Source organism: Stigmatopora nigra, unplaced genomic scaffold, assembly GCF_051989575.1.
Source record: "Stigmatopora nigra isolate UIUO_SnigA unplaced genomic scaffold, RoL_Snig_1.1 HiC_scaffold_29, whole genome shotgun sequence".
NCBI classification, from domain to species: domain Eukaryota; kingdom Metazoa; phylum Chordata; class Actinopteri; order Syngnathiformes; family Syngnathidae; genus Stigmatopora; species Stigmatopora nigra.
In genome coordinates, this window is record NW_027551608.1 from 1863016 (window position 1) to 1884903 (window position 21888).

Here is a 21888-nt window from a genome sequence, read left to right on the forward strand (position 1 = left end):
TGTTGAAGGCTCCCCCTTTTCAGATCCCTTCTTTGTTATTAAATCCATGTAAATATATCCCCCTTTTCAGATCCTTTCTTTGTTATTAAATCCATGTAAATATATCCCCCTTTTATTTATAAATATATATATATATATATATATATATATATATATATATATATATATATATATATATATATATATATATATATATATATATATATATATATATATATATATATATATATATATATATATATATATATATATATATATATATATATATATATATATATATATATATATATATATATATATATATATATATATATATATATATATATATATATACACATATATATACATATACATACACACACATACATATACTGGTGCCTCATTACTTCGCGGTTCAGCCACCACGGATTCAGAGCTTCGCGTTTTTTTTTTTAATTAAAAATTAAAAAAGTATTACATTGAGATAACATATTTTACAGTTTTTTTGTTATAACATGAATTTCACGTGTTTAGTGTGAGATTGTTCACCAAACACCATGAAGGGAGTTTGTTGACCACATCTCTGTAGGCAGACTCATCCTCTCCTGAGATGAGTCCAACCACAGTGGTGTCATCGGCAAATTTGATGATGGACTTAGACTGGTTGGTCGGTGTACAGTCGTATGTGTACAGGGAGTATAGAAGAGGACTTAGTATAGAGCCTTGTGGTGAGCCAGAGCTCAGTGTAATGGAGGAAGAGAGGTGTGGACCAAGTCTAACAGTTTGTGGACGGTTGGTTAAGAAATTCTTAATCCAGTAGCAGATGGAAGAGGATAGCTCAGGGTGGGAGAATTTGTCATCGTAGTCGTATTATAACTACACAAGTACAATCATTAAGAAGTGTATTTCTTAAAAATTACAGTCATGGGCATATGAAGACTGCAATGTAGTAATATTTAAATATCTGTGTAATGAATATATAGGAAAAAATTTAAGCACTTAAAATACTGTACTCAGTGAAAATATTCCTCTCTGCTTGATGCAAATTTTAAAAATCAAGGCTTTGTTCTTGTTTTTTTTAACCATGAGGACGGTCGAACTTGTAGATTAAGGAAGGCTTTACCATGGACGAACGTGGCACCCTACGTTTTTCATCTACCCAGAGATATTTGACTGCCCCTCACCTCCGACTACCCCCCGGATGAACTAATCCGCGTTCCAGTGGCAGCTCTAGCACTGTCTGAGGGTAATCCTCAGGCGCTTGTAGTGACTCAATAACAACAACAACAACCAACAGCACACATGATGAGGCTCAGGAGATCCGGCTGAACCCTGGCAGTTTCAGTTCATCTTTGAATAACAATGCCAAGAAGGCATCCTCTTCCAAAAAAATCGAGTCTCATCCAAGATGGCGGTGTGCATGGGTGGAGCGGCTCTTTGCTCTCCAGTTTGGTGCTTTGTTTCCTCAGTCTTATTGTTATTTACATACATCTGCGAGGCAAATATTTTCTACAGTTGCCAGGATGTATTTACTGTTATTGCTAACTTATTCAGCAGCAAAGAAGAAGCGGGAATTGATGTGAGCCATTTTTCATCTCCCGTCTTTTGGTTGTGGTTTCAGTGTGCATTTTGAAATTTTTATTAACAGTTTTTTATACTAAAATCTCCAATGTACTGAAACCACGAATGTTGAAGCCGCAAAATGGAGAAGATCACAGTATTTGCAATTGTCGCTTAATCTTTTGTAAGTTGGACACGTTTATGGTTCTTGTAACAGTAAGTTGTATATCAGAGCGCAACGTAAAAAATATCAAGGTAACACTGAATTTGTTCAACATTATCACTTGCAAACATTTCAACAGCTGTTTCCGCTATTGTTGTTTTGATTGCGCAAGACAATCTTATTTTAAGCCGAGATCTTGTTGTTTTCTGATGATGTGCACATCTCGTTTCCACGCGGCATTTCACATCAGTGTTGTGTTCCGATCAGAAGACAATGTGTACTTAAAGAGAATTCATTCTAGAAAATGTTATCGTTAGGTCCGAAACAACTTCAAATCGCCAATAACTATTTTCACACCTACAGGACGCACCGCATGAAAGGCTGGCGTGACACTGCTAGCATATGTTATGCTCACATATGTTATACTAGCGTATGTTATGCTCACATATGTTATACTAGCGTATGTTATGCTCACATATGTGAAACTAGCGTATGTTATGCTATCATATGTTATGCTAGCGAATGTTATGATAGCAAATGTTCTTCTAGCATATGTTATGTAGCGCACTTTTCTTTTTTTTCAAAAGAGCGCATGAGCAAAACTAAGTTGGATTGTGCTTTATTGAGGGACAAGGGACTCACGTTGACAGAAGTTACAGCAGTTAAACATCCACAAAACCATCAAACTCCTCATCTTCTTTGTCTGATATGAAGAGTTCAGCCAAGTGGGCGAGTTCGCCGTCCAACATGTTATTCTCCATGTCACTGTCAGAGTCTGAGTTGTAGCCGGGGTATTCCGGAAACTTGATGCCAGCTTTGGCGATAGCTGGAGCCACAGTTCTGGCCTACACTTGACCCAAGACATCAACAATCCAAAAAAATCAAATATTGACATATTGTCGCGTAACTCACCCGGTGCTGCCAGCTAGTCTCTGTATACCTATGTATACCATGGGACGTCCTTTGCTCCCAAGCTGTTCACAACTTTTATTGAATGCTCTGTTTACGGAAATGTCCAGTGGTTGTAGTTCCTTGTCAAACCTCCTGGAATGACGGCAAGGTCGGAGTTCATATGCCGTACATGGTGTTTCACTTCAGCCATGAGACGGGTGCGCAGAGTCGGCAGATCACCATCGACAGTGCTGTGCGGAAAAAGCCATCCGGTCTCCTTACATAAACCTCGTTAAGCCACTCTTTAATTTTGTCCTCGGTTATTCAACCCTTCTGTCATTGTTTTGGGAGAAATTAAACTTCCACTTCATTCCTCCATGCGATCCAGCCGTTTTACCCGTCCAGAGAGATCTATTTTCGGATAAGAGCAACGGCGTCAGCCCACTGCCCGGACTTAAATGGAAATTAAACTTCCACTTTGCTCCTCCGTCCAGCAGTCTTAGCCTCCCACAGAGCTCTATTTTCGGTTTTGGGCGACGGTGTCTGCTGTTATGTCGCTCGTAGCTTGCACTTTAAAACATTTCTGGGAAATTCCACCATAAGCTTTGCGAGTTGGTAGTGGGCTTTTGAGCCTATACATCTTGGAGTAAGACCATGTGCAGAAAGAGGATGATGTGGTCAAAATACTCATTTGCCTAATAATCCTATACTCTCTATATCCGTGGCTTTGGTATGAAGAGAATGGAATGCATCAGTGGCGGTCCGTGCATTTCCTAGTGAAGCTTTCAGCAAAAACTATTTTATGGCTATAAAAAACCTCTACTGCAGCTACAACTGCGACACATAAAAACTCATCAATAATAACCTCATTCAAATGAAATATTATTTAGAAATATAGCCATATTTTACTCACCAAAAATCCCTAACTGTAAATACACTGTTGTGGACTTAAAACAGTCCTATTGGTACCCATAGCTTTTCAATATTGCAAATCCAGAGTTGAATTGGTAAAAATAGGAATATAAGAACAATACAATATTTCAAGTTTTGATTTCTTTTTTTAGATTTACCTTACTCCTTCTGCTTTCACTCTTACCTGTGAACTCCTTCTTACATCGATCTCTTACGCTGGTTTCAAGGTTTTCCAGTTGAATTTGAACCTTTTTATAGTCTCTTAAAGCCTGTTTGCTCTTTCTCCTATCAAGGAAATGGATTCGATAGAGTTCAGAGGACAAAGCAGGTTTACAAAGAATCAATCAAACTCCAGTCAAATACGTAATTTCAACTCACTGCAAGAAATTGTTTATAATCCCATTTAAAACAAATGTGAGAGATAAGATGCTAAGTGAATGCCTAAGGAAGTTGAGAACACACGAGAGTCCAGAAGAGGAGTAGTAGACAATCTGAAAGGACAAGATCCTACATGGAATTTACCAACAGCAAATTGAAGTGTCATCAAGAAATGCTACTAGTGGTTGGAGTACGCTGGAATAACAGACAGCACAGAGGTGCTAATCATGGAAGCAAAAGAACAGGCTATAAGTACAAGGGTCACAGACATCAAGTTGTACCAGAATAGATCAGACTTAAGGGGCTGGCTATTCAAAGAAGTACCAGAAACAGTCCAGCATATAATAGTAGGCTGTAAGATCCTATCTGGATCATGATACGTTAATATTTGGAAAATCAAAAAAGTTCTAAGTTAATGTTTCTTTATTTATTTTAACCTGCTCTTCTTAAATTATAATATCCAATAAGTTGATTGTGCATTCCATTTCCGGGACCCTTCAGTGGCAAATTTACCCCAAAAAATAAAAAATAAATATAACCATAAATATGAATATGAATATAAATATGAATATAAATACGCATACACACACACACACACACATATATATATATATATATATATATATATATATATATATATATATATATATATATATATATATATATATATATATATATATATATATATATATATATATATATATATATATATATATATATATATATATATATATATATATATATATATATATATATATATATATATATATATATATATATATATATATATATATATATATATATATATATATATATATATATATATATATATATATATATATATATATATATATATATATATATATATATATATATATATATATATATATATATATATATATATATATATATATATATATATATATATATATATATATATATATATATATATATATATATATATATATATATATATATATATATATATATATATATATATATATATACGTACGTACATACGACCCCCCCTACACCCAACCCCCATTAAAAAAAATAATAATAATAATTTGGACACCACAGAAAGGTCTCAGCCAATGTGTTTAATAATTATTATTAATGTCCCGAGGCGCAATTAAATCTTGCAGCATCAGCGGACTACAAAGTCAAATCAATAATTATCCATATCAATGTTTGATGAATAATAAATAAAATATCATTATATATAATAATGCATTACTGATTGAGTCCACCTATGCCATACATCATGTTGCACTACTGCCAATTTAAGTACAAACCTGTATACAAGTACGATGATGAGGACAATGAGTGCCACAATTGATGTACCGACTCCAACTGCAATCTGAGCTTCCAGGGGAAATGTGGCCAGGCTTAGAATGTCATACTGAACCATACCAAGGGAGAAGTTTAAGTTTCCTATATGTACCTGTTGAATAAAAAAGAGAAGCAAACTAAACGAAATGTCCCCGGTTGACAGGTGATGTGTAAAAAAAAGTATTTTAGTTATTATCTCAGCAAGCACTCACAGTGAATTCCAGCAGGTTGTCAGTACCCTCACGTTTATTGCCATTAGTTCCTGATGCAGGCTGATAAGGTGGAGGTTCACAGTACAGATGGTTTCGAGTAAGTGTCTTAACAGCACACACACCCATCCCAATTTGTACAACCACCTCCTCCTTGGTAATGGCCAGGTCCAGATTTTCTCCCTGAGACACACATTTTATCGTAATAAATTATATTCATTGTAGTGTCTTGTTATGACACCTCTATTTTGTTTACGTTTCCCACTTTGCCGAAGTAATGCTACAGTAAAACCCATATTGGAGGTAAAAGAAATTATTTTCATTTATTTATTACAATAATATATGAACGTCATTATGTTCTAAGAACTAACTATCAAAATGGAGTAAATTTGCAACAATGGACCACAACATTTGACCTTAGCTACTGCAAGCAAATTAAATTCAGAAGTAACAAACTTTGCAGATGTTATCACAAATAGCTTTCTATGAAAAATGAGAGGTTTGTGTTTAATGCTATCTGACCTCAAGCTGGATGAAGCTGCCTGGATTGTAGCGATATGCCTTAAGAGGGTCTTGCTGATTCAATGGACGCAGTACAGGGTTGGGCTCGTAGCTGAAGGCTTGCAGGTTCACAGTCTTTACATCAAATTGAAGGTTATCGAGCAAAAACTCCACAGTGACCTTTGATCCCCAAATAGACAAGTCCACCATGGGGGATCGACAGAGGATCAAGGTTGAGGAATTTACCTCACAACTTTCTGTAAACTGATAATGTATAAAAAGACACACAAAAATAATAATGGGTAATGCACATATACCTGGATATGTATGCACAGACACACACACCCCAAACAAATTCACATACCTGTTTGGCAGAACAGAGCGGATCTGAACAAAATGGGTTAGGAACCCTTTTGGCAGAGCTTAACAACCTCTTCTGGTGGCCGCCTCTACCATCTGAACTTTTTCTCTTTTTCCTTTTGCCACTCTTATTATTCTGGATGGGTTTGTAAGGAGACACAGTCACGACCATCTGCGGATCTTGCACTACATCCAGGTTGTGGCCTGACACATAGATGATTCGGCCGCCACTAACCAAGAGGACAAAAATAAACAAATTCTCTTTAGGTGATTGAATAGAGCAGCATGGAAGGAGAATATGTCAACGAGCAGTCATCGTATTCTGACTTACCTCAAAAAGCTCTTAGTTGGCTTGGCATAGGTGATGTTGGGGTCGTGGGTGTACTGGTAAGCTGAAGTGTAAAGGTGGCGGTGGCCGCTGCCATAATGCAGAGTAATTTGCTGATTTCCTGTTTTGTTGCTTCTACTTGTCACACAATATACATTGGAGTGATGAACCTCTGAGAGACTGAGATGAGGATACACAAAGGAAACAAATTTTGTTATCATCCTAATAGTTTGTGTAAGTGCCCCCCCTCATTGATGGTAACAAAGGTTATTATTAATTGTTTTTACATTCATGTAGTGGCAAGAGAGTAGCAGACAAAGTGATAACTGACTGAAGGAGAGTAAAATTTAAAAATTGGGGTGCTGTTCGGTACTCCCTGTCCAAGCTCTCCTCTATGTGGACTGGCATATAGGAATTGCTGAGAATATGGACAGCTGGACATATAGTCTCTTGCCATATTCCCAAAGGATAGTTGCAGGTTGTTAGGGTTATTAGTTTTATATTATATTATATTTGTTCCCATTGAAGAATGCTTTGCTTTACTTAGTTTATTTACATTAGAAAAGTAATTTTAGTACATCTGCTTGCAACGGAGTAAATGCTTTGCTCCTTAGTTAGACAAAACAACAGGAAGGTTGAATCCTCTTGGGCAGCTGGAATGTGCAAAAGATCCTTTGGCACTATTTTACCTTCATTTGTTTTGAGAGCTAAACCTTCTATTGTAACTAGGGTCCTTAACTATTGACTTCTCACTCCTATTTTTCCACCCCTCCCTCGAGAGCTGAGATGTCCATTGTAACTAGGGTCTTTGAAGCTAATAAACAGGGAAAAGATGCGTGTAACGCCGGAATGAACCTGGACAGAGACGGTTCGATTCTCTCTTGCAAGAAAACTCAAACGATTGTCCTGTCTCTTTAATTTGTGCATGCATTTGGGAATGCCTATTGCTACATAATAGTCCTTAACAAGTAAAGAGACAGAGCATGAGTCTATAATACTTATTGCGTCTGTGTCCTCTACCTGGGCCGGTCGCCACTTAAACTACAAAAGTATACTGGGAGAGTAAACTTGTGTGTTGTGTGTGTGTCGATAACCTTGAGTAAACAAACGAAGGTGGAAAAAAACAAAAAATGACTACCTAATTGCACACCAACTAACTTCGAGATGGGGAGCTGAAATAAGAAGGCGGCTAGTGAAGGCGATCCAAAACAGCGTCTGCCGTGTAGAGATTGGAAATTTCTCGACAATCAAAGAGCTTCAAGGGTTAAACACCTAAACTTATGGATAAAAAATATGGGTTTGCTGGCCCGCTTATTACATATAAAATAGTAGACCTGCAGGATAAAATACGCACTACGCGTAGGGGTGATCTTTATGAAATGGAGAAGGAAGCATATGATGATACCAATTAGTGGTCCTTGATGGCAAAAAACGTTGCGATGGAAATGCAAAGAAAGTTGAGCGGGAATGAGCGAGTTGATAAGATCGAGATGGCTTGTTCTACAGAAATGGGGGTGATGAGACGGGTCCGTTGTGTAAAAAAAAAGAATAGCGGGGCCTCCTCGACTGAAGGAGACATTTTTTACCAAGATATGTGGCGTAGGAACGTTACCCAAGAGAATGGAAGAAAATAAATGACAAGGTTACACAGAAATCGAGTTTTCAAAAATGCTGCGTGCTGGGTTTGTGGAGAATTGGGGCATATATTGCGTGATTGCCCAAACAAAAATGAGGCCCAATCGGCATGACTAGCCGGCATGCCTCCTCAAAATGGATTGAACGAAGACTTTAAATATGAAGATGTTGAGCTAAATTTAGCGGAAATTCTGACATTTGATTTGGGTAAACCTGAGATTACATTTTTCGTGAATGGAATTCAATTTAGTTTTTTTGTGTGATACTAGAGCTTGTAAAACTGCAATTAAAATGGATATTCCAGGTGCTAGGCGTACGAAACGGAGGGTCTTTGTGACAACGACAGGTGGTCAGGAATGGATTGGGTAACTTTATTCATCCCATATTTGGGAAATTTCATTGTCACAGTAGCAAGAGGGTGAGGATGCAGAAAAAGGAAAGACATTTTAGACAGAAAGAGATATGTAATAAGTAAGTTAATAGATAAATACATGAATAAATAAATAAGCATGTTGCTGAAAAAATATATATATACACACACACACACACACACACATGTATGTACGTATGTATGTGCTTATATATTTATATTTATATATGTGGTTATATATGTATGTGTATGTATGTATATATGTGCTATATGTGCTAGTATATATGTATGTGCAGGTATGTATATATGTGCTATATTGTCGACAAAATGGGTAGTAGGAACATTGAACAATCTGACGGAAAATAACCTACTGGAAAAATGTCATTTTCTATACATATTATGTTAAACAGTAAACATGTGTATCATTAGTGGCTCAAATTGTGAAGGACCTAGAAAGAGAAGAATTAGAAGAACTAGAGGATGAAGGCATGGCTGAATTGTTGGAACTGAAAGATAAAATATGAGATACAAAGTATGGCGAAAGAGATGCAAACAAAAACAAGGATCATGATTGGAAGAGACTCCAATAACTATGCCCCAGCGACCAGATGCTCCCAGCAAAGCTCATACTGGCACAAGGACTTCAAAATTGCTGGCCAAATAGGTGAACCCGGCCAGAGGAAGGAGATAACATTCTCCAGCCTTGTTCATCAAATTGAAAATGGACTGAATATGAGTTACCTAGACGTGTAAATCATTAATGCTGTTATTAAGGCTATCTCCCCCAGTTTGCAGCCACGTAATTACTTGGAAGAAAAACCTAACCTCACTCTTCCCACACTCAAACGCATCCTACACACTCATTTTCAGGAGAGGAGTGCTACCGACCTCTATATGCAGTTAGCTTCAGCAGTGCAGCATATCAAAGAGACTCCTCAAAGTTTCTTAATGCGAGTCTTAGGTCTTAGGCAGAAGGTACTGTTTACATCTCGAGAATCCGAATCAGGACTCCAGTACGACCCAAATTTAGTCCAGCGTATGTGCTTGCACACAATACTCACTGGTCTCCAGAGTGACAGTGTTAGGGTAGATATGCAACCTCTCTTGCTGGACTGTAAAACTTCAGATGAGTTTTTACTAGAGCAGTGAAATGTAGCCTCTGCTAATGAAAAAGAAAGGAGAAATAAAAAGAAGTTTAGTGCCTTACAGGCAGCGACACATGTTAGCAAGGTACAGTCAGAAGACCTACAACCTAACAATTGCCCTGGAGAAGAAAACCAAAAGTGTCCCCTGAGTTTCTAGCGCAGTTGACTGAACTTAAGATAAGTGTTGCTTCTCTTAAAGATATCAGTGCAGAAATAGCTCAGATCAAAGAGACACCACAGCAGGCTATGTTTCAGCCTCAGTCCTATCTCCAACTGTTGGGTATATTCTGTATTACTATTATACATATATGTGTAGTAATTCATTTCTTTGTTAAATCATTAAATCATTCTTCCCAATTGTTCGGCTCGAGGTCATAAACAGCCACCTGGTCTTCTCTCACGTGGACTTCTTATCCAAGGCAACGGAGCCAGGGTCAACAGAGCCAATAACAAAGATGTTGTTTCTGCCATTTCCATAACACTCGTGACACTTCGGGCTTCTTTATGTAATTGTTATATGATTGTTAGGTCAAATGAAGGCGTGATTGTTTTTTCTCCAAATACCTTAAAGCCGTACGCAAAATACTGTTCGGGAGGATACTTTTGAAGATCTCCTCCCTTAAGGTTCTCATCTGTGATCCAATCTATTAAATTAAATGTCAATAATTGAATAAGATGTCTGCCTGCAGTTATTGATAATTACAAAGAAGGGTAATCAGTAATGAACCTATCATTTGGTCCTTCGGTTCCATGGAGGTCAATATACCGGAGCGGGAACCCAGGCGCTACTGTTCGACATCTGGTAAGTGACCGTGCGCACGGCGTCTTCAAAACCCTTGGTGGGCCGGATTTTTCGACGGGGGCGCCTGGATTCTCGACGGTTGAAGACTTATCCTGCTGGAGGGAGACATCTGGTGCGATCTCGGGTAAGTCCACATTACTGTCTGCATGTTGTGACGGAGTTTCCAAATGCGTTAAAGGGACATTGAATGTGAAGGTCCATTCTGGGTAATGTGACTCGCGTCCTAGGTGACAGCGATAAAACCTCTGTGTTTATACTAGTCAATGGCAGGTACATTTATGGGGCACTTTGCTGGAAAGTGTCCTGTGTCTCAAGGGTAGGCACAAATATATTGTAAACGTTGTATGGTTTGTGTGGTTTCTGCAGTAAAATTAAGATAAGCCTAGGAAATCCAATCGAAGGGGTAAAAACAAAAATGTTAACGGTGTGAGGCACACGAACTCACTACAAAAAAGTAAAATATGGGAAACACGTGTTGTAAGGCAGGTTTGGATGACGATCCAAAAATACGTCTAACTTTTAAGGATTGGAAAAATTGGAAAGACAAAGCGCTTTAAAATATTAGACAGCTATATTTATGGATAAATAAATATGGGTTTGCTGGCCAGCTTAAAATGCATAAAATGCAGGATATTATATGCACTAATGCATAAAGGTAATATACATATATATGCATAAAGGTAATATACATATATATATAATATGGGAATGGATAAAAGTGTGACAGCTTGTTCCACAGACACTAATGGCGAAATAAGTCCGGGGAGAAGTTAAAAATACTATTTTGGGAAAATAGTGGGGCTCCCTCAGATGACGGGGATATATTTAAGACCGAGGTGGCGGGAAAGTGCTGTTTGGTAAGGAAAAATAGCGGGGCCTCCTCGGCTGACGGGGAAAATATTTACCGAGATAGGTGACGGGAGCGGAGGAAGTTTAACAAAAATAGAGGGAGAAGAGATGGTGTAAAGTTAAAAAAAAATCAGAATGTCGGCTTAGAATGATTTGGAATGTGGATTTTAGATATGAGAATGTTGAGAGACACTGGTATTTGATTTGGTTAATCCAGGTATGACGTTTTGTGATTACAATTAAATTGGGTTTTTGTGATGCTGGGGCTTGTATAACAACAATTAGAATGGATATTTCCAAGTGCTGGTGGTGCTTTGTTAATATAACCTATATGTACTGTCAATTTACAGCAATGTAATGGCTTATTGCAGCCTGGCCGCGGGGCAGACGATTTACCTGTGTTGGGCTTTCGGGTGCGCGCGGACCGTGTAAACGACTGACATTTTGTGGATCCCTTCCGTGAAGACATTGCAATAATAATAATTGGCCTAGGGGGTGCTGTATTGTTGTGCTTGCAGCATACATATTCTGAATATGGGGTCTTGGAAAAATATTGTGATGTAGTTGGATATCAGAAGAGGGGTTACTTTGACTGTTTAATGGTTGTCTTCTCTAAAAAGCGTTTTATTTGGGCACAGGGAAAAAGAGGCGACGTTTCAAGTGTTGACTCGCTGGTTTGTAAACAGAAGATAACAATGCTGCTTTCGCAGCAAGAGTGGAGGTCATAATTAACGGCTTATGGTGTTTTCAGAATAAGAACAAAGTGCACTTGAAAGAACATTGTCTGTTGTCCAGGCGGGAGGAAATATACTTTGACACAGGTCATATTGATGACTTTAAGGATATTACGGATTGGATAAGCATTGATGAATTGATACAACCAAATGGCGTTGCTTTCTATTGCTTTAAGGGCATGCAAATTAAGAGTACTTTAGCTTGAAATTCATAGCATTGCAATGATGGGGTTAATACGCCTGAATGTTACAGTGATAACGATTGGCAACAACAAGCTTAGATAAAGAGGAAAGGAGCCATTCTCCGAATTCCAAAATTTGGCTTAGAAACAAGTTATGTTAGTGTGAAGTTGCTTAAAACAGGAGTCTAAATATAATGTGCATTTCTAAAGAACATCCGGTCTATAATCTCTGTCTTAATCTTATGCTCTTTCATGATGTCTATAATATCTTCTCAATTCGCCTCAGTGTTCAACTGTTGTATTTTTCCATGATGCCTATAATCTCAACTTCTGTACTTTTCCATGACATCATGCTGAAATTCAATAAAGGCATCCTTCACCTTGAAATGATAAGAGAGAACCACCGAGCCGAGCGCGAGACACCACCTCGCGCCTCGACTTCTCTTCCGCCGGCCGGTGCCTTTAAAATATAACAGTCTCTGCCTCGTTTTTCCTTTGTGCACGGTTGGTAATTACGTTGATCTGTTACTTCAGACCCAACAGTTAGTCGCTTTGGGTTTTGACAGGATATGTTGGTGCATGAATTCTGGGATATTTTGGGAATTGGGGACCCCATGTCTAAAACAAATTCGAGACAAATGTGTAAATAGGCTCTATTTGGCGCTGGATTCCCAAATTCTAGTGGGGCCTTTCATGTTTTGAAACAAGTGACGCTTTAGGTAGATGGGATGTGTATGAACAAAATGGGATGGGAAAAAATTGACGGTGATCGAGGTTGCCAACTCTAATGTGGGGAGTGAGCAGTGCCGTGTTATTTTGGTTCATAGAATTTGGACTCAAGGCGATGTGATAAAGGCCATAGGCGTCAGTCATGTTGCATGAAATAGGCGTGGATGAATTTGTTTTACAAATGGGGATTATCTTATCACCTGGATGGAGTGGAAACAAATTTGGACGGCCCCGTTAAAAGGTGATTGACATGCTATTAGAGGGAATTGGGATTTTCCAAAAACCTGATAGGGGGCCATTAGTTCATAACAGCTGTGAAAATAAAAACCTTAGATGTCAAACTATTGCCACCTCAATTCTGGGAGCAAACAGCTAAACTGGTAGCATTAAAAAGGGTATAACCTTATGTGAAACAGGAAGGTAAATTTTTTACAAACGGTTAAAATGCTAGAGTGGGTGTGTGTGTCTTCAATGATCTACTAATGAATGCGGGGTGGATCCGGACCTTCCGGAATGTGGGGTATTCCTGGCGTCCTCGAGAATTTGTGGATTTTCTCCGGGTACTCCAGTTTACTCCCACAAAATGAAATTATGGATGCTAGACTGGTTGAACACTAAATTCTTCTGTTTATGAGTGTGAGCGTCAATGATAGTTTGTCTTTTTGTGTTTTTGATTGGCAGGCCACCGAGACATATTCTATCAATAAAAGAAAATAATTTGGGCTTGAGTCAAGGGAAGTCCTATGTCTCGACAAGGGGGGTGGTTGCCTTGGTACAATGGCACTACAAGGCTTATGGTTTAAATCTATATGCATACCTACATATCCATTTCAAAAGATACATATAGATTTTATTGAATTAAGTAAGATATCATTCAACGATATGGAATTCCAGAAACTATCTATAGTGATAATGGCACCCATTTTGTTAATATAATAATTGAAGAAATGGGCACTAGGTTTCATATTTCGTTGCGGAATTATTGCGCCTACCATCCACAATTGGCAGACCTTATATGAAGTCCTGTTTGGTAGACCTTACAAATTGCTATTATTCACTACACAATGACAATTGGATGATGAGGCAAATCTAGCAAACTATGTGAGGAAATCTAAAAATAAATAAAAAAAACACCAAATTTAGGCTATCAGAGGGAGATTTTGCTTCTCAACAGGAAACAGACGAAGTGACGGTGATTCTTGAAGACTGGGTGCTGATACGCAGCATGAAAGAAGAAACATTGGAGCAACGCAAAGTGGGAGGGTTCATTTTACTGAAAGGGGGACACGGATGCACTTTTCTCACAGTAAGAAGGTTGTCTAAATTGAAACGTTTCAAGAGGAAAACTCCCTAAATAAAGACAAAAAGTCATGTTGAAAACAATTATTGCTTTTGGGGCAATGAGATTAATAAGATTGTGATTCTATTCCTCTCCACAGTAGGGTTGTTTTCTCCAGTTGGAGAGAAAGGCGGAGGCGTTTCAATTGAGGATACAACCTCTTACGGGAGGGTAAACCGAGAAACATTCACATTTACATTTGATTAACATTACCTACTAAATCAAATTTCCAGACATGCATTCGAGATTGCAACGTCCCGGTTGCCATACAAGGGATCAATCTATGGTGGGAAATATGTGTGGTACATTAACAGCCCAAAATTGGACATAGGGAAAAGCCTTGTTGCAGAAATTGGTCAAGATTGGAAAGCTTGGAATGACATATGAACTTGTGAAATTTATTTCTGAAACAGGGATTTCCCAAACGGGGGATAATTGGGTGCTGTTAATGGAGTGTAAAAAAGAGGGGCAAGCACTATGTGGAGCTACTTTTGTAAAAGGGTTTCAATTGAGACTAAAACATCTTACAAAGGATTAGAACAAACTACCAGACAAGGGAAAATACAATCGGATTTAACAACTCCCTCAATCACCATTCTTTTGGGGAAAAGTGTTTTTACAAATGAAAAAACGTGTCCCACTTGTACAGAAAAATATTGAAACAGTGTCTATCCCAGACATGGGCAAACTACGGCCCGCGGGCCGTATACGGCCCGTTAGACAATTTAATCCGGCCCGCCGAGCTTGTCCAATAAATAAAATAATAATGCTTCATAAATCATTCATTACATCTTGTCCATGCAATACCGTGTTTCACCTATAAATGGCGCGCTGACATTTAGGCCTTTGTTGAGTCGCGCCTTCCTCTTTATTTATCCCTCTTTAATTTTCTCATTGTCATTTGAGCCCTTCTGTAAAAATGAGCGGACCAAAGAAAAGGAAAGTGGACAGTGAGTGTCGTGTATTTAATAAAGAGTGGACAACTAAATATTTCTTCACTGAAGTCCGATCAACCGCTGTATGTCTGATATGCCAAGAAACTATTGCTGTTTTCAAAGAGTACAATATCAGCCGTCACTTTGCCACGAAGCATGCAAACTATGCTAGCAAGCAGTCAACACAACAACGAGCGGCTACTGCTCAGAGATTGGTGGCTAATTTGCAGAGTCAGCAGAATTTTTTTCACCGGCAAACTGCAATTCAAGAGGCAAGCACAAAGACAAGCTTTTTGCTGGCCTTCAAACTGGCAAAGGCTAGCAAGCCTTTCTCCGAAGGCGAGTTTTTGAAAGAATGCATGATAGAGACAGCTGGTGTTTTGTGTCCGGAGAGCAAAGGCAAGTTCGAAAAAATCAGCTTATCACGCAGGACAATAACTCGCCGTGTGGAACTCATTGATGAAGATATAGTGAGCGAGTTAAACAAAAAAGCGAGACCAAAAAAGGGAGACCAACAACACTGTTCCCACTGAAAGTTCGAGTTTTTCTACTATGATAAAAAAATTGAAAGTTTGAAAGGGCGCATCTTTTAATTACGCACTGCAGCGGGACAGAAAGGATTGAGGTTAGTCGCCTATGTTGTTGGGTAGTAATGTTTTGAATGTTGAAAGTTATATTCATCAAGATTTCAATAAATTTTGATATTTGTTTTACTTGGTGCCTTCAATTGAATTGTATTAAAAACAGATGCAATCTCCAGGGTTGATAGATCACAGTTTTCTATTCTAATCTATTTGGCCTACTATTTCTCTTGTACATTTGGAAAATGCAGTCCTCAATGTTAGTGAAACGTGTTGAACATTTATTTGCATGTGCTTGCTGTACTATGAGGTTTGGATACTACAAGCAACGCTTTATTATATTTGGCCCAGCAGTCAATGTACTGCTGTGGCCCCTTGTTCAAATTTTATAACCCATAGTGGCCCGCAAGTCAAAAAGTTTGCCCATCCCTGGTCTATCCTGTTACGCAGTAAATAGGAAGTCAATTTTTCCACTGTTTAATCATTTCACCTGCTCAAACCTTACAGGGCATTTTCTGAAGCTGGGGGAGATAAATGAGACGTGGTGTACCAGCGTTCTAAAACAAACTACACCCCTGATACCACGTTCTGGCCTATGGTGGTGGTGTGGTGGATAAATTATACGACGCCTGCCGAAACGCGGCAAGACTAGGTACTTTGGTCTCACCGCTCTTACCGGTATCTGTTTTTCCTTCTACAGTGGAGGAGATACAATTGGCTGCTCAGAAATCTGGTGTGGTGAAGGGTCCCTCCCGACATCGTCGAGCAGTATGGAGGGAAGGAGATCCAACATACATTGATGCGATTGGCATCCCCCGGGGCGTACCAGATGAGTATTTTCTTAAGATTTTGCCTTTAAATTAACACATTTGTATTCCCTATTAAAACCACAAATATGGGGGGGGGGGGGGGGGGGTATTGGGAATCAGGGAGCGGCTAATAGGCGAGAAATTGTAAAATTTAAAAATTTCCAGGCAACTTTCAGGGTGTGGCTTATACGCATGGGCGCCTTATTTTGCGAGTTAATACCGTAAATCGATTATCATTTGTCCCTATGGGGCGTCAATTCTTCAGTGCTTCGGTGATGTGCAGCTAATCAGCTCGCCACTCAATTGTAATGGGTGCTCATTGTTGCTCTCATTTGTCAATCTTTTTCAAGAAACCAATTAGGCACCTTGCATGAGTATTGGTATGTTTATTTACCGTGAGTCAGGTTTGCTACGAAACATTCTCTCACACACCTCAAATTTTATTTTCTTAAGCATATTCCTTAAAAAAACATTGTGGCACAGAATCTGCAAAAACGTTAAGTGCAGAGTAACAAAGGAGCACTGAATAGGCCTTATATTAAGATAAACTTGTCCTTATTCCACATTTGTACTCAAAACCATTCTTTGTAATGTGAATCAAATTATTATTTTTAGTGAAGATGAATAATACATAATGATATTTTAAAATTTTACTTAACTAAAATGTATAAAAAATCACAATTAAAATAAATGACTGAAATCTGACATATTTAAAAGTTTAAAAAAGTAATGGAAAATTTACATTACAACAGAGGAATTTAATTTCTAAATTAAATGCTTTTTCAGTAAATAAATAAAAAAATCCGAAACTAATTATCCGAAATTAATTATTTTAAGTAATTTTTATAAAATTGCTCACAGTTTACAGGGCACTCCTCCCACAGTGACAGTTAGATCAGAAGGACGGCCTGTCAACAGTTTTCTGCCGCTAATTGTCAGCGACGTTCCACCAGCTTTCGGGCCTCTTTCAGGCAATACTCCCATAATAAATGGATCCTAAAAGTTGAGAATAGATAAGGAAAATACATCAATCATATTTCCTTAAAAATACAAAATAAAATAAAATGCAATAAGTTCAGCATCAACTGATTGTATCACCAATTTACAAGTTTAACACCAAGTGGTTTATTATAATATGATATGGAGAGCAGAACTGATTTTCCCTGCTTTAATTCCAATCTGGGCCATACTGCACGTCAAATTTAACATGTAAAGGCCTTACATGTTTGGGGTTGCTTTATTGTTCACATGGGACTTCAACATCTTCAACTCCTCTAGAATGTTGCACCCCGAATTTCAACAAGATCCAATACAAAACTCTAATATGCATTTACAATGTCATCGTTAACTTGACAACCAATATAGTCCAATATTAACCTCCAGAACATTACCATTTCTCTCTCGCCCTCTCTCAAGTCTTTGTTCGAACTGTTCTTTTGCTCACCTCTCCACGTTGGGGGCGAATACCTTCAGATATTTAACCTGGTATTTACTATAAATAAATGTATTATTATCAGGAAAAGCAGAGAATTCAAAATATATATTTAGATTATTATTTATCTGTATTTTTTTAATTACCTGAAAGCTGAATGTTTGTCTGGACAAGCCAAACTGTCCATCACTCACTGTAACAGACACATGGCCCACTGTCTCTCCTACACTTGCTTTTGTTCTGCAAACAATCCTGCAAGAAACGATCATGGACAAAGATTTGATTCCTTCAGTAATAATAATATTAACAAGAAGAAGAATGCAAATACAGTAATACCTTGACACACAAGAAATTAGAGCAAATATTTAGTTTGAGAGTTAGTCAGTGCAAAATTAAGGGAAACACAACGGATCCAAATCAAGCAGGTGCAAAGAAAAGGCCTATGATGACAATCGATATTAAGTACGAAATAGTCAAAAACATGAGCTATATTCGCGTGACGGAGCTGGCTCACCAAGATGGGACGGGTACAAGAATGAGCAGGTTAGAAACAGGCATGAACACCAGAGAATCTGACAACAATGCACATATACACTGGGATTAAAGTGACAGACATGAGTTGAAAAAACAATTAGAAACACAAGGCTAACATAAGAGGCAGTGAGCAGGAGAGACAGACAAAAGGGGCAGAAAACGACAGGTGAACTCAATGGGCAAACACAAGGACAGGTCACATAGGGGAAAAACCTGAAACACCAAGAACCATAAAAAAAAAAATCACAGAACCCAAACCTAACATTGTTATTCATGGTAATGGTGTAATAAATACTTTTCCTATCTTTTTTTCCTCTTTGGATAGATGCATACATTTGCATACATATTGAATCCAAAATTGGTATATTTTGAAAGGGTTTAAAGGCTATTATTAAAGATTCAGCAACAAAGTATGCGACTTCAATATAAAATATGCTTCTATTTCCCAATTAATTTGCTACGTAGAGGTACCACTGTATTACACTTTAGTTATATGTAAATATATAACTGAAAATCACCCATTACATTAAATATTTACTGAATAAAGTGAGAGAATTTAATACCTGGAAGAAACTTCATAAAGACTGCGTATGACTGGGCAAGGCACACCAGCCACTGAAACAGAATTGAGAATGTCCTCTGCTTTTTGGCCCAGATTGGAGCCAGTTATGGTCACCAAAGTGCCGCCTTCCAGTAAACCAGAGAGTGGCTCAATCTGAAGGAAGTTAATAAAAAAAATGTATGATTAACATATTAATTTTATCTTTCATACTAATGCTAATTGGGACCTGATGCATGTAAAAACAAATAATTGTTTTACAAAATGTAGTTTCTGTGAAAAATGATGTCCAAATCATAAGTGGATGCCGGGCCCTTGGAGTCAAAAATGTAACATTGTAGTCTTGTGACAACCAGAAATGTGGACGCCAGGTCCAAGGAGGTTACCATATTTATTCGAGTATAACGCGCAAAACTTTGTACCAAAAAACTGAAGCAAAGTTTGGAAGCGTGTTATACTCGAATCCCAATGAAACACTGCTCTCTGCCGGTGAAAAAGTGCGCTCCGCAGCCGTTATGTATAAAGGGAAACATAAAATGTGTCTTTGTCCGCCTGCTGGCAAAAATCTACCTTTTTATTTATTTTTTTACAAAAGCGAGCAAATAGCCGTCGCCAAGTATATAGGATAACAGTGGTACATTTTTTGTTGCTCCAGGGAAACAAGTTCGCCCAGGGAGCGCTATCCTTGCTCAAAAAGAATGGAATCAATTGTTTGGTGAATTTGATGATGATGAATTAGACTGAAAATTTTTGATTATGATGATGATGAATTAGGATTTAAAATTACAAATTCCATTTGAAAATTGTGTTCATGTTGGTAGCAGTTTGTTTGACCAGGATTCTGTACCATATGTTGTGAATACATGTTTTGTTATGGGACATATTCAGCATTTGCCAGTTAACGTGCAATCATAGGTGTGAGCTGAGAAAAAAATGAAAAAAAAAAAACATTTTATACCAATTTTTGGTAAAAAATTATAGATGCACGCTGTACACAGGTGGGTCCTCAGGGGCCGCTGTGAGTGCAGGTTTTTGTTTTAACTGACTTATCACATAAGGTTTAGTCAAGGAGGTTGTGAAAACAAGACACACCTGACTGAAATCTTCTGTTATCACTCGTAGCACACCCAATTGATGGGTTCGAATGAAAATCCACACCCACTGAAGCTCTGTGTGGAATAGTTTCTCCACGCCTGGGTTAGACTATAGATGTCAACCAGTCCTTTGATTCCAACCAATGAATATTGTATGTTGTATTGATAGATGATAAATCTTTACCAGTATGGTATTTTAAAAAGAGTAAGCATTTGATTGCAGTCAGGTGCTGCTTTTTCAGAAGTAACCTTATTAGTTATCATATTCTCACACCTATAGACCGCACTTAAAAGTGTAAAATTTTCTCTAAAATGGTCGATGCGCCCAATCGGTTGGTGCACCTTGTCTGTGCACTAAATTCAATTTTTGTATGGCCCTGAGCGCTTGAGTGACTGGTTTTATTTCTTGTTGGAACGCTAATTATTGCGATCAATCGAGCGGATGTTCACCCTAAACATTGCCTCTACGCGCATTTCAAGCCTTACAGTAAATCAATTCAAAACATCCCAGGGGAGTGGCAAGGCATTTGACTTCCGTGGGCTTGTAGGGCTTTTAAAACTCAAAAACACTCAATAACACTCTCAATACTCAAAGAAATAGCACATTAAAGCTATATAGAGGAAATGCTTGACGAGAATGACATCAGAATGCAGGTGTGATTGCTTGGAAAACAGACAGAAGCCATGGATAAAACACAATTTAAGAGCTTTGCTAAAGGATTGCTAACGGATGGTGAACAGAGTAGTTCGGGCAAGCAGCATCGCACGAGTCATGTGACAATTTGGAAGAAATTGTCGATTCCGATATAACATCAAGGAGAATCAAAGGCTTGGGAGTGATGCATATTGCAAGATACAATGGATGACTGGGCTCAAGTGTCAGCCAGCACTGTTGTTCGAGCTTTCGCCAAAGCTGGAATCAAGTTCCATGAATACACAACTCTGACTGACAGTGGAGCCTAGCAAGTAACATGCCGAACTCTTTGTACGTGTACATTTTACCACAATGAAGCATTATCAAATTAGTTTTGTTCGTGCTGTCTTTAAAAATCACGCTAGCAGCTAGCCTAACATATGTATGCTAGTGGCTAGCATAACATACGGTAGCCAAATGTCATGCTAGCGCCATTTCAAATGAGGAGTCCTTTGTATTGACCAAAAACTGAAAATATACAAGCCACTGAGACTGCGCCCTGTCAGACGGGGTATTTTATAGGTGTGAAAATACGGTATATTATCCTTTCTGGATTAGTTGGAACATGAAAGCCCACCACACATTAGGCCCTTTGTGGAACAGTTTGGACACCCGTGGGTTGGACCATCACATTTAGAAGACAATTTCTTAAATTGAGAAAGAAAAATACTCACAGAATGGATTACCGGAGCAGGACATGTCTCCTGTACTTGATCACCACATGAGCCAGAATATAAACAACTGGGATGTGCACCTCCACACCACACACAACCATATTTGTGCTCGGCTGTGTGACAGCGACTACAGTCGGAGCGTCCCACCGAGCAGTTGTACAAAGTCACTGAAGATTCA

General features: G+C 38.2%; 1 protein-coding gene across 4 annotated transcripts in view; it reads right to left on the reverse strand.

The window, feature by feature from the left end:
• plxnb1b (plexin b1b) overlaps positions 1–21888 on the reverse strand; it is a 105676-nt gene that overhangs the window by 26956 nt on the left and 56832 nt on the right. For all 4 annotated transcript variants that reach the window (XR_013325506.1, XM_077711776.1, XM_077711775.1 and 1 more), the window contains 10 exons: positions 21711–21877; positions 19253–19404; positions 18302–18407; positions 17583–17719; positions 6617–6793; positions 6290–6515; positions 5947–6189; positions 5428–5607; positions 5179–5327; positions 3690–3790 (listed from right to left, as the gene is read on the reverse strand). Coding sequence is in view for 3 of the 4 variants with exons in the window: in XM_077711776.1 (XP_077567902.1) it covers positions 3690–3790; positions 5179–5327; positions 5428–5607; positions 5947–6189; positions 6290–6515; positions 6617–6793; positions 17583–17719; positions 18302–18407; positions 19253–19404; positions 21711–21877 (1638 nt within the window). In the remaining variant the exon portion in view is untranslated. The remainder of the gene's footprint in view (positions 1–3689; positions 3791–5178; positions 5328–5427; positions 5608–5946; positions 6190–6289; positions 6516–6616; positions 6794–17582; positions 17720–18301; positions 18408–19252; positions 19405–21710; positions 21878–21888) is intronic.